Source organism: Anas platyrhynchos, chromosome 2, assembly GCF_047663525.1.
Source record: "Anas platyrhynchos isolate ZD024472 breed Pekin duck chromosome 2, IASCAAS_PekinDuck_T2T, whole genome shotgun sequence".
Taxonomy (NCBI): Eukaryota; Metazoa; Chordata; class Aves; order Anseriformes; family Anatidae; genus Anas; species Anas platyrhynchos.
In genome coordinates this window covers 502813-516482 of record NC_092588.1, presented here as the reverse complement: position 1 = coordinate 516482, position 13670 = coordinate 502813, and the positions used below count along the sequence as shown (strand labels likewise).

General features: G+C 68.8%; 3 protein-coding genes across 6 annotated transcripts in view; all 3 read right to left on the bottom strand.

Annotated features, from left to right (window-relative positions):
• MROH1 (maestro heat like repeat family member 1) overlaps positions 1-3681 on the bottom strand; it is a 41538-nt gene extending 37857 nt beyond the window's left edge. For all 3 annotated transcript variants that reach the window (XM_038174674.2, XM_038174678.2, XM_038174676.2), the window contains exons 1-5: positions 3527-3681; positions 2664-2900; positions 1464-1609; positions 1162-1293; positions 565-727 (exon numbers count right to left, since the gene is read on the bottom strand). In XM_038174674.2, the coding sequence (XP_038030602.2) occupies positions 565-727; positions 1162-1293; positions 1464-1609; positions 2664-2685 (463 nt within the window). In that variant the 5' untranslated portion in view covers positions 2686-2900; positions 3527-3681. The remainder of the gene's footprint in view (positions 1-564; positions 728-1161; positions 1294-1463; positions 1610-2663; positions 2901-3526) is intronic.
• A 147-nt stretch (positions 3682-3828) lies between these two features.
• On the bottom strand, positions 3829-6397 carry HGH1 (HGH1 homolog). Of its 2 annotated transcripts, none has more exons than XM_027452838.3 (6): positions 5864-6396; positions 5683-5783; positions 4758-4856; positions 4583-4674; positions 4357-4479; positions 3829-4236 (listed from the first exon to the last, which is right to left on the bottom strand). In XM_027452838.3, exons 1-6 carry the CDS (start codon positions 6370-6372, stop codon positions 4009-4011), a joined length of 1152 nt encoding a protein of 383 aa, XP_027308639.3. In that variant the 5' UTR covers positions 6373-6396; the 3' UTR covers positions 3829-4008. The 2 variants fall into 2 exon arrangements, with proteins under 2 accessions (XP_027308639.3, XP_071890299.1); XM_072034198.1 differs by having other exon boundaries at positions 4094-4236; positions 4357-4496; positions 5864-6397.
• Positions 6398-7147: 750 nt separating this feature from the next.
• MAF1 (MAF1 homolog, negative regulator of RNA polymerase III) lies at positions 7148-13445 on the bottom strand. The gene is made up of 8 exons (XM_038173758.2): positions 13121-13445; positions 11280-11424; positions 10227-10355; positions 9976-10141; positions 9743-9864; positions 9150-9269; positions 8572-8697; positions 7148-8493 (listed from the first exon to the last, which is right to left on the bottom strand). Exons 2-8 carry the CDS (start codon positions 11360-11362, stop codon positions 8472-8474), a joined length of 768 nt encoding a protein of 255 aa, XP_038029686.1. The 5' UTR covers positions 11363-11424; positions 13121-13445; the 3' UTR covers positions 7148-8471.
• Between the last annotated feature and the right edge of the window lie 225 nt (positions 13446-13670).

Sequence of the window (13670 nt, the reverse complement as noted above, 5' to 3'; positions counted from 1 at the left end):
CTTTCATGCAGCTGGAATTTTAAGGAGATTTGGCTGCGAAACCAGGCTGTGCCGGGCTTCCACGTGCACCGTGCTCCTGCCAGGGCTCCTCCGCTCCGGGCACTGCCAGGACCGTGCCGGGCACCCCGCTGCCAGCTCGGCACTGGGGGTCCCACCAGGAAAAGCAGCCAGAGCAGCGCAGGGCTGCCCAGATCGCCCCCCACCAGCAGCTCCCTAAGGCGCTGGGGGTCCTCTTACACCCCACATCTTCAGAAGAGAAGGGGAATAAAGGAGCAGCAAGCAACCCACGTGCACCAACACCGCTCCTTTCCATGCCGGTACTCACTGGTTTTTCAGCGAGTTACTTTTTTGGATTTCATCACAAAGTCACTTTACAAAGCAGACAAAGTGATGCTGAGGAACAAGTGAGGAGTTCGCCTCGCTTCCAGGCACGCTGGCTTGCTCAGCACCACATTTGGGACCCAGTTTGGGACCCATTTGGGACCTGGTGTGGGTTACAAAGCCCAAAGCCCCCAGTGCCGCCCGCTGCGCCTCCCAGCAGCGACCCCCGGCTGCTCAGCTCACCGTTGGACACCGAGAGGTTGGCAAAGGTCTGCACGATGAAGTAGTGCGGCAGGATGCCCGGCTGGAACTTGGTGAGCACCTCCTCCATCACCTTGTTGATGAAGCGCTGCCCGACCGCCACCAGCACGCTGCTGGCCGCCTGCTGCCAGTCCCGGATCACCTCCTGCGGGCGGGCACAGCGTCAGCCACCGCAGCCTCCCCAAAACGGGGCTTCTGCCTCGCCGAAACCACGCTGCGTGCCCACCCCCAGCGCTGCGGGGAGCCCCGGGGGAGGTTCGGGGATCAGAGGTGATCCTTCCCACACCAACCTGCAGCCCCCCAGGCGCTGCCTCCTTTCTGCTCTTACCCCTGCCTGCCATCTGGGGATTCTCAGCACCCAACTTTTACCTGGCTTATTTGGCACTTATTATTTGGCACTTATTATTTGGCACTTGTGTGCACAGTGCTAGGAAAAAAACCATCAGCCCAAGCACCCCAGCTCTCCCCAAGGACAGGACCGTAGATCATTCCCTACGCCCCAAAGACCTTTCCCTACACCCCAAGGAAGGAGCCCGGCCAAGCGCGCTGCCCGGAGGAGCCGCAGCCCCCGCGCCCTACCTTCGACTTGGTCATTTCGTTAGACGCCAGGAAGATGACCACCTTGGCCGTGCTTTTGTCCAAGCTGCCGATGTTGTTCCTCACCACGGTCTCCATCGCCTTCAGGATGATGACGCGGTGCGGATAGGCGAGCTGCAGGGCACCGAGCGGTCAGCCCCCCACGGGCACCCCCTGCTTCTTCTGCTCCCACCCCGGCACCTCCACCAGCGGCTGCAGCCACGCAGCCCCCCACCACCACCCCCCGAGCCCAGATCCCCCCCCTGGCACGGCAGAGCCGACACCCCCAGCCCCAAGGGACCCACCTTGTCGTGCTGCCGCAGGTACTCGTCGCAGGAGTGCAGGATCTCCTCCGGCTCCGACTCGCCCAGGTAGCACAAGGCATTGTAGATCTGCTCCTGCACCAGCGGCTCCTTGTCCGTCGTGGCATCCATCAGCGTCGTGGCGAGCCCTGGGCGAGACAGGCAAGCTGCAAAGTTTTGGCTTCCACCGAACGTCTCCAGGACACCGGGAGGAGCAAAAGAAGAGCTGCAGCCCCGGGGGTTTTATTCCATCCTCCCGTGAGCCTCCCATTTGGCATCCTACAGCTGAACTGAGCTTCACCAGATTTTTTGCTTCTCACCCCGTGAGCAAAACCCTTTACTGGGCAGTAAGGACCCGTGCTGGGATTTATCACCCCGGAGGTTTCAGGACACGGCTGAGCAGCACCGGGGCTGCCCGGGTGCACCGAGCACCTTGGGCTGACCCCAGGCGCACCCCACGGCGGCTTTAGGGTCACTTTGTGCCTGCAGAGCGGGGCTGCTCGTTAGCACGCACCGTGCTCCACGAGGCTAATTGGTATTGTGGAGCAGGGCATTGCTCATTAGAGCCACCGCCATAATAAGGCTAATTAGGAGAGCTGCACAGAGCCCTGCCTGCCCTGGGACCGGGTCCCGCTGGTGGGCACCCGTGTCTGGGGCAGACGGGGGAGCCCCCCCCCCAGCAGGCACCCACCACGGGTGGCCCCAGGAGGTCACCGCTGTCCCCAACACCTCGTGCTGTCACACAGCCCCTGCGCTCACACCCAGCCGTGCCCTAATTCAGGGGGACAGCACAAATCCCCCCGTTTTGGGGGGCTGCAGCGCTTGCCCCCAGCCTCACGTTGGAGCCGACATGCCCCAGTGGTGCCGCTGCTGGGGGTGATCCCACTCCCAGTCCCCCCCCCGCGGGCTAATTAAGCTGGGAAGCTCGTTATTGCACCAATAAAAGCAGGATTCATCTCAGAGCAGCCGGGATTAATTTCGGAATTCATTTCGGAAGCCCCCGGGTTTTACACCGAAAACAGCCCCGGCTCCTGCCCCTCCCAGCCCCGAGCAGTTTCTAGGGCAGGGGAGCACCGGGCACGGGGCGGCTCCGTCCCGGCACCCCCGGGGGGGCAGCACCGGGTGCTGGGGGGGGGACACAGGAGGGGCTGAGCCCCCCGGGGATGCTCCCGGAGGGTCCGGGGCTGGGGGCGCCGTACTCACGCCTGATGCGGGACTCCATCATGCTGCGTGTCCTCAGCCCGGCCGGTGGCGGCGGGGGGCGGCTCCCGGTGGGCTCCGTGCCCGCGGCCCCTGTGGCTCCCGGCAGCCGCCGGTCCCGGCCCGGGGGGGGCGGGCGGCCCCCGGCCCGGCCTCTGCTTCCCAAACGCGGGTGGGCGGCGCGGCCCCCACGGCCATGGATGGGCCCCGAGGGAGGCCGGGGCTCGGCTCCTCCGCGCCCTGCCAACGGGAGCGGGGCGGGCGTCACGAGGGAGGGGCGGGTATCGCGACATGGGGATGGGTATCGCGACACGGGGACCCCGAGGTACCGGGATGGGCACCGCGGCAGCGGGTCGGGTATCGCGGCACGGGGAGGGGCACCCCGCGACACCGGGATGGTTATCGCGACATGGGGACGGGCACCGGGATGGGCATCGCGACTCGGGGACCCCGCGATACCGGGATGGGCATCGCGGCAGCGGGTCGGGTATCGCGACTGGAACCGGGACACCGGGTCGGGCACCGCGACACCGGGACAGGAATCGCGACACAAGGTCGGGCACCCCGCGATACCGGGACGGGCATCGCGACACGGGGTTGGGTATCGCGACACCGCACCGGGCACCCTGCGAGCCCCCGGGACTCCCCCCCCCCCCGCACCCAGCCACGGCACCGGGCCCCGCTGTGAGGTCCCGGGGACCCGAGGGGCACCGGGGCAGGACCGGGACCGGCCCCCCCCTCACCGCCCACCCCCACCGGGTACCGGGCGCTGCCCCCCCCGACCCCCACCCGCCGGGGGAGACCCCCCCCGAGGCTGCCCGGCCCCGGCCCCGGCCCCCCCCCCCGGTGTCCCCCCCCCCCCTCACCGCCGCACCGGGCCCGGGTCGGGACCTGCCCGGGCCGCTCGGCCACCGGCGCCGCTTCCGGGTGCTTGGCCCCGCCCCTCCCTTTGAGGCCCCGCCCCCTCCCGCCCCGCACGTGACGGCCGCGGTCGCGTGGGAGCGGGGCGGGGCCGCGCACCTATCGGGGAGGGCGAAGCGCCCGGCCCCGCCCCCGAGGCGGTCACGTGGGCGGGGGATGGGGACACGTGCCGGCGGGGCACGTGGCGCGGGGACGGAGGGGACGAGGATCCGGCCTGGTACCGAGGGAACGGGGGGGGGCACGGCGGGACGGGGCCGGACACCAATTTATTGACCTTTTTATTACACAGGGGGGCTGAGCTCAGCCCGCAGCGCCCCAACGCCCCCTCCCCAGCACCATGGGGCTGGGGGCTGCAGTCCTGGGGTGCCCCGGGGGGGCTGCAGTCCTGGGGGGTCCTGTCCGTGGGGGGCTGAGCACAGCGGCCCCGTCACCGCCACGGCTCCTGGTCCTGTTCCCGTGCCTTGTCCTGTTCCTGTGCCTCGTCCTGCTCCTGCTCCTTGTCCTGCTCCTGCTCCTGGCGCTGCTCCCCCCGCTCCCGCTGCCACCGCTCCTCCTCCTCCCGGTCCAGGCGCTGCAGCTGCTGCTCCACCTCCTCGGGGATGCTCACCTCCAGCAGGTTCTCCATCCCCGGGCCGGGCTCATCCCCAATCAGCACCTTTTCCAAAAAAGTCACGGAGGTGCCGCAGCCTGCGGGACCCCCACTGCCCTCCCCACAGCACCCCAGGACCACCCGGCACCCCCCCCACCCAGGGGTGCTGCAGGTCCCCGTCCCCACCTGAATGAGCTTCTCGCAGGCAGCCAGCACGTCGGGCTCCTGCTCCCAGCGGTGCAGCTCCCGCAGCACCAGGTAGGTGCCCTTCTCCCTGACAGCGTGCCGGCCTGCCTTTGTGGCTGTGAGCTGCCGAGGGAACGAGGCTGTGGTGTGGGCAGGGAGCAGGCAGCGTGCAGGAGCTCGATGCCCCCACTCCACCATCCTCAGCCCCACCGCGACGGGCACCCACCAGCATGATGGCTTCCAGCAGCATCTTGCGGATGTCGGGCTCTTCCTCCCGCTGCTTGTCCGGTGGCAGGTACTGCAGGTCCACGGGCAGCCCTGGGGGAGAAGCAGCCTCAGGGGGCTGTGGGGACGGCAGCCCCCCCGCCCGCAGCCCACCTCCCGCTCCGAGCCCCGCTCACTTTCCATCTCATCCTCGGGGAATTCCTCGGGGCCTGCGAGAGGCAGGAGCAGGAAGGGCAGGATGTCCACCTCGTCGCCCAGCAGCCACTCGTGGTGCTCTAGGAACAGGCAGGGGTTATGGGGCCAGCAGCCAGCGCAGGGAACACAGCCCGGCCCCAGGGGGTCTGCCCCCGGCCCCAGCAGCTCAGCCCCCAGCGGGACAGGGGTAGAATCCAAGGGGGAAAAGAACTCGGGGGCCAAGATACAGCTCAACAGGGAAAGGGAAGTACGAAAACGAAGCAGTGAAGGCACCCAGCAGCTCACTGATGCCCACCTGTCCCCAAGGGACAGCTCCCAGTCCATGGGGCTGCCCAAAGCCCAACTCAGCACTGCCAGGGCTGGGGGCCCCCCAGCTCCTCTGGGCAGCCTGGGCCAGGGCCTCACTGCCCTACATGGAAGATTTCCTCTTGATGTCTACTCTAACCCCTGCTCCTTTGGTTTAGTTTAAAGTCACCCCCCCGGCCTGACAGAGTCACAGAATGGCTTGGGTTAGAAGGGACCCTAAAGACCATTTGATTCCACCCCCGTTGTGGGCAGGGTGCCACCCCCTAGTCCACCCACAGCCCCACAAAGGGCCCCCCGGCTCTCCTGCAGCCCCCTTGGGCACTCGCAGCCCACCGGGAGGCCCCCCCAGACCCTTCTCCTGCCCAGGCCCAGCACCCCCAGCCCTCAGCCAGCCCCACAGCAGAGCTGCTCCAGCCCTGGGACCCCCGTGTCCCCCTCCAGACCCCTCTGCGGGCTCCGTGTGCTGAGGCTGTGCTTTGTGGCTGCTCCTGAGGCCAGGTCGGTCCCTGCCACCCCCAGCAGCCGGGAGCTGCAGGCAGTGGTGGCATCAGACCGGTGGCAGCACCGTGCCCGTGGCAGCACCATGCCGGGCGCCCTCACCGTGCTCGAAGCAGCAGTTGCGGAGCGCACCCACGATGCCTCGCCGGTGTCCGACCGAGTCCCGGTACTGCGTGAAGGGCAGCAGCCTCTGCAGCGAGCACCTGCAGGGACACAGGGTCAATAACCAGACCCCACCGGGCCCCACCGGCCCTCACCGGGCCCCCGCTAACCCCCGCCGCACCGGGAGCGGTCCAGGAGCGCCCTGCGCCCCTCGGGCACCTGGCTGAGGTTGCAGAGCAGCGGCCCCAGCTCCGGGGGCGGCCGGGGCTCGCCCAGCGCCCCGAGCAGCGGCTCCAGCCCCCGGCCGCTCTCCTCCAGGCCTCGCAGCACCCGGCGCGCCCCGGAGGGGTCCCGGCACAGGTTGGCGAGCGCCCCGCAGGCCGGGCCGGCCGGCAGCAGCCCCAGCAGCGCCGGCAGCGCCGCCAGCAGCGGGCCCCGGGCCTGGGGCTCGGCCGCCACGTTGAGGAGGCAGCGCCCCGCCGCCGGGCACGGCCTAGGCCCCGCCGCCAGCCCCAGCAGCGCCTCCAGCACCGCGGGGTGAGCCGCCAGCAGCCGCCGGCCCTCGGCGGAGCCCGACAGCGACAGCGCCGCCTCCGCCGCCCCCGCCCGCGCCGCCGCCGCCCCCGGGCCCGGGCCCGCCTCAGGGCCCAGCAGCGCCGCCAGGTCCCGCAGCGCCTCCGCCATCGCCATCCTCCGCGCAAAATGGCGGCCGGGCGGAGCGGGGAGACGGGCGGGCCGCGCGGCCAATCAGGGAGCGGGGAGCGGGAGCGGCGCGGAGGGAGAGCCAATGGGAGGCGGAGGAGGAGGGGAGAGGGCGGGGGTAGAGGAGAGAGGGATGCTGGGAGATGTAGTTCGGGGCGCTGTGAGGGGACGGGGGGGGCAGCGGACCGGGTCCCGGGGTGTCGGGATCCCGGCGCCCCCCGGCCGCGATCGTGCCCCCCGCGGGCCGGGAGACCCCACGGGGCCCGCCCCTGGCTGCTCCTGCGGGCACAAGGCCACAGCAGCTCCCCCGGCCGGCAGCACCCCGGGGTGCCCCCCCTGCCCACACCGTGCCCCGGGGGCTGCTCCCACCGCCCCCAAATTCCTTCTGCTCCCAGTTCCCCCAGTACCACCTTACTGGGAGGGGCGCTGCCCACTGGGCACGGCTGGGGGCCGTGTAAGTGACCAGAAGGAAACCTCACTTGGAGCCACTGATCCCCCCCCCACCCCCCCGGTCACATCCCTGCTCTCCAGCTTCCAATTTCCCAAAAAAAAAAGAAACTCAAACACGAGAGAAAAAAAGAAAAACAAAACTGGCACCAGGCTGAGGGGACGTGGCCGGGGCTGGCTCATGGTCGAGAACCCAGAGCCCCAGCAGCCCCCCATGGGACCGCAGCCCCCCACGTCCCCACCCCCTGTGAGGTCTCCCCCACAGCAGGACCCCCCCCCCCCGCCCCCCCAGCGTGGAGACCCTGAAAAAAGGTGGTGAAACACAGAAAACCTTTATTGGTGATGATACATTGCTATGCTGTAAGGTCACATCTCCCTGATGGGGTGAGGCTGGGAAGGCAGCGGCAGCAGCGGGCGCAGGGGGGCCAACGATGGAAGAGGGGGGGGGGGAACGGGGTCCAAGTCCTGTGCCCCCACAGCAGGGGCCGTGCTGGGAGTCCGTGGGCGTGCAGGGAGGGGGGGTCCTGAGGCTGCCCCACAGGCAGCTCCCCCTCCTCTCCTCCTGCCCGTTTTCCATCCTGAGCTGCGGTGGGAAGGGGGGGCAGCGTGCCCGGCCGAGGATGAAGGCAAACCCACCCCGGGGCCGAGTGCTGGAGGAAGGACCGGGCTCTGGCCCAAAAACCAGCGCCCAAAATCCCAGCGAGGCCCCGCTCAGCACCAGGACGGTGGGGCCGTGCTACCTCCCCGCTCCCAGCACCAACCCAGCCCCTTGTGCTCAGCCCCTGGGGCAGGGCGAGGCGGCTTCCCCCTGCCAGACACCACCGGGGGTGGGCTGCGAAGCCCCCAAAACGGGGGGGGAGCTGGGAGAAAAGGGGGCTGCAGAAGTGGGAGCAGGAGGCGGCGGCGTGCTGCTCCCACCGCGTGCCCCACGTACAAAAATAAACTCTGCCAGCACAGGGCTCTGGCCCCGCTCCAGCTCCGCCGCCACTAAAAGCCATCGGTGGTGCCAAAAAGAGAGAGCCAAACCCACCGGAGGTGTGGGGTGAGGGGGCCCAGTCCAGCTTTCGCTTCGTGGGAGCCGGCTGCAGGCAGCAGTCACTCAGGACCGGGGTGCAGGAAGCTGGAACCTCCCAGCAAGGATTAAAAAACAAAAAAATGAAAAAAAAATAAAACAGAAAAACACTACGTGAGGGCAAGAGCAAAGCAAACCTCTTTGAAACAAACGGACGCTTCCTTGGGGAGGGAGCTGGGGACAGTTCACCGAGCTCTGCGGGAGGAGGCTCTGCCCGCTGGGCCGGTGCTGGGGACGGACGGCGCTCGCTGCAGCACAAAATCAGTGAAGAAAAAGTGCTCGAGGAAAAGTCCAGCCCGGCTTCAGAGCCACGAGGAGTTTGCAGGTCAGTGCAGCCAATGAGATCAGCGATAAAGTGCAGCAAAGCTTCTCGGAGCCCCCTCCACGGCTGTCCAAGAGGCCCCCGAGGGGACGTGGGCCGGGGGGAGCCGCGGCCGCGCTCAGTTCCTGGTGCTCCGAGGCTCCGGGGCACTCCAGTGTACGGCGGGCAGGGCGAGGGGCAGGGCGGGGAGGTGGGCGCGGGTGGGATGAGGCAGGGCCAGAGGCACCAGGGAGCAGCTCCGGGCTCTCACATGCAGATCACCTGCAACCTGTGGGCGAGGACACGGCTGTCACCCCCCCGCGGGTGAGCAGGGCGCAGGGCAGGGTGCCGGGAGCGGCGCACGCACCTGTCCTCCTCGATGCTGCCGCTCTCGGCGTCGTGGCCGTCCCTGCTCCCCTCCGTGTCCTCCTCCTCCTCCCCGAGCTCCATATCCAGCTCGTTTCCAGCCTCCGGGCGTGTGTAGGCGTAGCCGCTGGAGAGAGAAGGGCGGCGTGGTGTGAGCGCCCAGCCGGGGTGTCCCCGTGGGAGGGGTCCCTGCTCCAGTCTGCAGCGGGCTCGGGGCCCCGCATCCAGCCCCGGCCCCCGCAGGACACAGGGGGCTGCCCCCGGGGTGTTGCTGCCCCTGAGCTCGCCCCTCCACAAGCAGCAGCCTGCCAGCAGCTGAGGGGCTGCCCCTTCCCGGGGATCATGGCTCCTGGTCGGTGTCTCCAGCAGGCTCAAGCAGTGGTGCGGCTCTCGGGAGGCCAAGGAGGGGGCTGTGCTCGGCTGCACCGCCTGCTCGGTGTGCCAGGGTGGGCAGGGGGCAGCTCCCGAGCATTTATCTGCTGCTTTGGGCTCGGGGGCCAAAAGTTTCCTCCCCAGCAGGGACGCAAACGGGCAAAGCGACTCGGTTAGGGTGACTTGGCGGATGTCATGGGGCCTGACCTGATGGAACGACAGGTAAAAAAGACAATCCTCTTCAGCCTCTTGTTGTAAAAGAAGTAGTTGAAGGACCAGAGGCTCCCGTCTTCTCCAAAAGGGTCTGAATCCAGGTCGGGGTTGTAGCTGCAACAAGAAGTGGAGGGTGTTAGAAATGCTGCACCAGACCCTGCCCCCAGAGCCGACCCTGTCCCAGCCCCTGGTGCGCGTCTGGGGGGTGGAAACTGGGAAGGGGCAAGCCCAGAGCAGCCCCTGGAAGGGGCAGTGGGCAGGGAGTGGGGTGGGTTGGTGTCAGGAGGTCCAGGCTGTGCACACAGAACAGGGGCTGCCTCTGGGCAGTTTTTGGAAGGAAGCTGGGGGGGCAGCTGGGGGGAGGCTGGGGGGCAGCTGGGCCCATTCCCAAGGCGCAGGACGGGGACGGCAGCAGCAGCTCCCACAGAGCAGGGAGCCAGAGAACAACGGTGCGCCCTGCTCCGGTCCTTACCCACGGGTGGGCACACCCAAAAGTCACCTTTTAGTGACAAATAACTGCTTCTCTGTGGGGCACAGCGAGCGGGGAGGGGCCACGACCCAAGCAGCAGGGTGAGGGCACCCGTTACCTGTAGATGTCACACTCGGAAAGGCAAATCTCCTCATCCACAGCATCCCACAGGTGTGGCTTCAGCGCGTTGAAATCCTCGCGGACTGCAGAGAAGAGGCTGCAGTTGACAGCGTTCACCACCTAGCACGGAGCGGGGCCGTCAGAGCAGCGGGGAGCCGCTGCCCACCCTCCCCACGCCCCCGCCGCAGCCCCCCAAAGCCCCGCGCCGCCCCCGCGGCTCTGCCCACGCACCCAGTTGAGGCTGGGCTCCCGGCTGAACTCGTGGCTCTTGGCGGCGCTGAAGTCGTAGTCGGGGCGGAAGGACTCGTTGAGCGTGGCGATCAGGTAGAAGAGGGTCTTGCGGCTGCACTTGTCGCTCAGGGGCCCCTCCTCGTCCCCGCTCTGACTTTTGCTCAGCCTGAGGGGACGCAGGAGTGGGGTCAGGAGCGTCACCGGCACGGCGCACGAAGCCCGACCCCTGCCCGCAGTCGGTCCCCCCGTACCTGCTGGGGCTGATCCCCGTGGTCTGCGGGGGCGACAGCGCCTCCAGCACGTGGGGCTGCCCCTCCTGGCAGAACTGCTTGAACATGTGCTTGTCGTCCCCGGCCATCTTGCAGGAGTAGCTCTCGATCCTGTGGGGACACCGCGCCAGGCGTGAGGGGACCCCCACGGCACCGGGACCGGTGGCAGCAGCAGCTACGGTCCCACAAAGGCCCCGAGGTGAGCGGTGAGCACGGGGATGGGATGCTTAAATCCCCAAAAGTGGCAGGGGCAGCTCCCAGAAGGGAGGCAGAAAGTGTTCCTGTCGCTGCGGTGCCTGCCCAAAGCACGGCACCATGAAAAGGGGAGCTGGGGGGAGCCCGAGGAGGGGCCCCGCAGCCAGGACCCCGCAGCCAGGACCAGAAATGCCCCCGGCTGGCTGAGATCTGGCTCTGTGGCAGCCTGCCTGGCAGAAGGAGCTCTCGCTGCCCCCAGCCCTGATAATACCGAGTGGGTGGGGAGCAGAGAAGCCCCAAGGAGCCCTCGAGGGAAGTCACAAAGTGCTGGTGGGTCCCAGCGCCCAGCTTCAGCCCGAGGACACAACAAAGGGTCCCCAGCACCCAGCCCACGGCGCCCCAGAGAGGCCAGGGGACGGCCAGATGTCATTATCAGCATGAAATTAGAGCTCCAAATGAACTTCTTCCAGATTTTCAAGCCCCTCAGGCTGCCGGGTGACCCCCCCAGAAGCTCCCCACAGCCCTGCACCAGGGGCTGAGCGGAGCCGTGCGGGGTCCCCTCGGGGAAGGGGCAGAAACCTCGGGGTGCGGGCACGATCGGAGGGCCCTGCTGCTGCTGGGGAGCTCTTCTCTACAAAAACACCAAATTGTTCCTCATTCCATAGTACCTGGCCTCATAATGACTGCTGGAGAGCCAGACTTTGAGCTCCAGCACCCAGCCCTCGCCCCGCCGCACCCAGGCCTGGCGGGGCGCACGCAGCCGCTGTCCCCGGTGTCCCCGCTGTCCCCGAGGGCTGCAGGGCGCTGGGGCGAGGAGCACGGCTCCAGGAGGGCACCCACCTGCCGATGATGTGGGCGTCTCCGGTCTCCACCGTCAGCTGGGAGTTTATTGCTTCGAAACTTGAGTTCTCCAGCAGCTTCATTGTCCCCGCGGCCGGCTCGGCGGCGATTCCCTGTGCAGCGGCGGCAGCGACGTGTGCGTGTCCTGCGTGGGACAGGGACAGCCTCGCGTCCTGCCCAAGCCCCGGGCACGCAGCGTGGCCGTGCTGTGGCTGCTGGGCACACACCAGCAGCAGGCAGGGCACAATCTGGAAGCCAAACAGCTTTTTGGGGCAAGAGGAGCGGGCCTTGGCAGCCCTGATGGACCCTGCTCTGTCCCCGAGTGCTGCTATCGCCGCCCTGCGCCCCGTGTGAGCAGAATTTGTGAGATCTTCCCCCGTTTCCACTTCAGCTGAGTGCCCACAGCGGCTGCCCCGTGAGCTGCCAGGCTCCCCTCGCTCCCCTTGTCCCACGTGAAGGTCACCGGCCCCTTCTGGCCGCCCTGCTTGGCCCTCGAAGCGGAGCTGGGACAGGGCAGACGGGCACGGTGCTCAGCAGGAGGCTCCTGGTGCTGCGGGTGCCGGCACCCCCTGGGGACACCCCCTGGGGACAGCGCAGCCCGGCTCCCCCAGCACGGGCCCCTCGCGGCGCCGGGCTGTAAGAGGAGAACTCGTAAACAGCCCGGGGGGGGGCAGCCGCCAGCCTCGGGGGCCTCCCCCAACCCGTGCCCCCCGCTGCCCATGGGGCGACCCCACCTGAGACCACAAACTCATGGCACGACGGCACCGGCAGAGCTCCCCCAGCGCTGGGAAACCAGCACAGGGCCCCCCCAGGGCACGGCAGGTGGCAGAGACCCCCAGAGACCCCCCCCCCAGCACCCAAACTGGCTGCTGTAGAGCTCCACAGGGAGCGGGCAGAGGCCAGCCCTGAGGCAGGCAGCAGCGGGGGTTCTGCGGGACGGGATCCGGAGGGGACCCACCCCGAGCTCCTGACACCATTTTTGGAGGAGTTTTTGGGCACGGAGCTCGGCAGCGGGGAACAGAGAGGCAGCCGCACGGGAGGGGCTCTCAAAAGAGCTCGGTTCAAAGCTTTCGGTTTCGTTCATCTGGGAAGGAAGCCGAGCGCTTTGCCTGGGGTTTGCCCCAGAAACTGCCCCGAACCCGAAAACCACCGGGACGGGACCGGGACCAGGACCGACACCAAAACCCTGGCACAGAGGCAGCGCTGCCAGGGGGGTGCCCAGCAGCAGGAGGGGGCGGTGAGGGGGGGGGCTCGGCCACGGCTCGAGGGGAGCAGGAGCTGAGGGCAGGGGGGGGCCAGGGGCCGGTCCCAGCCCCATGGGGGGGGGGGGGGGAGGCAGGGGGATGCCCCCCCCCAGCAGCTGGGCAGAGCTAATTTTAAACGGGGCCGTGATGGAAAGCAGAGCCTCGGCGTCAGGGGTCACGGGGCTCGCGGCGCGTCCCAAAACAGGGCCCCAAAAACCAGTATCCCCCCAAAACCAGTATCCCCCAAAAACCAGTATCCCCCAAAACCAGTGCTGGGGAGTGGGACCCCATTGGGGGGGGGGCACCCCAAGCACCGTGCCTGGGAATAACGGAACCACCGGGGCTGGGAGGCCCCCAACACCCCCCCCCACAGCCCCCCACACCTCCCAGTTCCCCCCCACATCCCCCCAGTTCCCCCCCTACTCCCAGTGCCCCCCCCCGCCCCGGGGCCTGCCCGCAGCCGCCCCGGCCTACCCCGCGCGGACTACAACTCCCATGATGCCCCGCGCCCCCCGCGTCGCGTCCGGCCGCTGCACGGCGCCGCAAGGCGCGCCGGGAGATGTAGTCCCGGGGGGGTGCCGCTGGGAGCGGACTTACCGGCGCCTCCCGGTCTCGGCGGCGGCGGGGCCTTCTCCAGGCGGCGGCTCCTTCAGGCTCGGGGTGCCCGTAAGGGGAGGCGTCTCCGGGGAAAGCTCGAGGAGGGCCCGCGGGCCTCGGCCGCCGTCCGCCGTCTCGCGCCGGCCCGCCGGGCCCCCGCCCACCTCGACATGTCCCCGAGCAGCTCGGGACGCAGCGAGCGGCTGAGCGACACCTCCCGCGACCCCCGGGCGGCCCAAACGAGCGAGCGAGCGCGCAGCGACCGACCGACCTCCCGCCTCCCCCGGCACCGGACGACAACAAGCGGCCGGGCCCCGCCCGCCTCCGCCCGCCCCGAGCGCCTCTCCGCTTCCTATTGGACAACACCCCTGCCCGTCACCGCGTAGCGCCCCTTCCATTGGCCGAAAGCGACGTCACTCAGCACCCCGCTCCCGCCCTCCGAGCGGCCAGCGCCGGGCCCCTCCCTCAGCGGGGCGCTCCGAGTGCTGATTGGCTGATGGGGACAAAGACGGGGGGAGCAGCCAATCAGCGGCGGGGAGGGGCGGGGCGG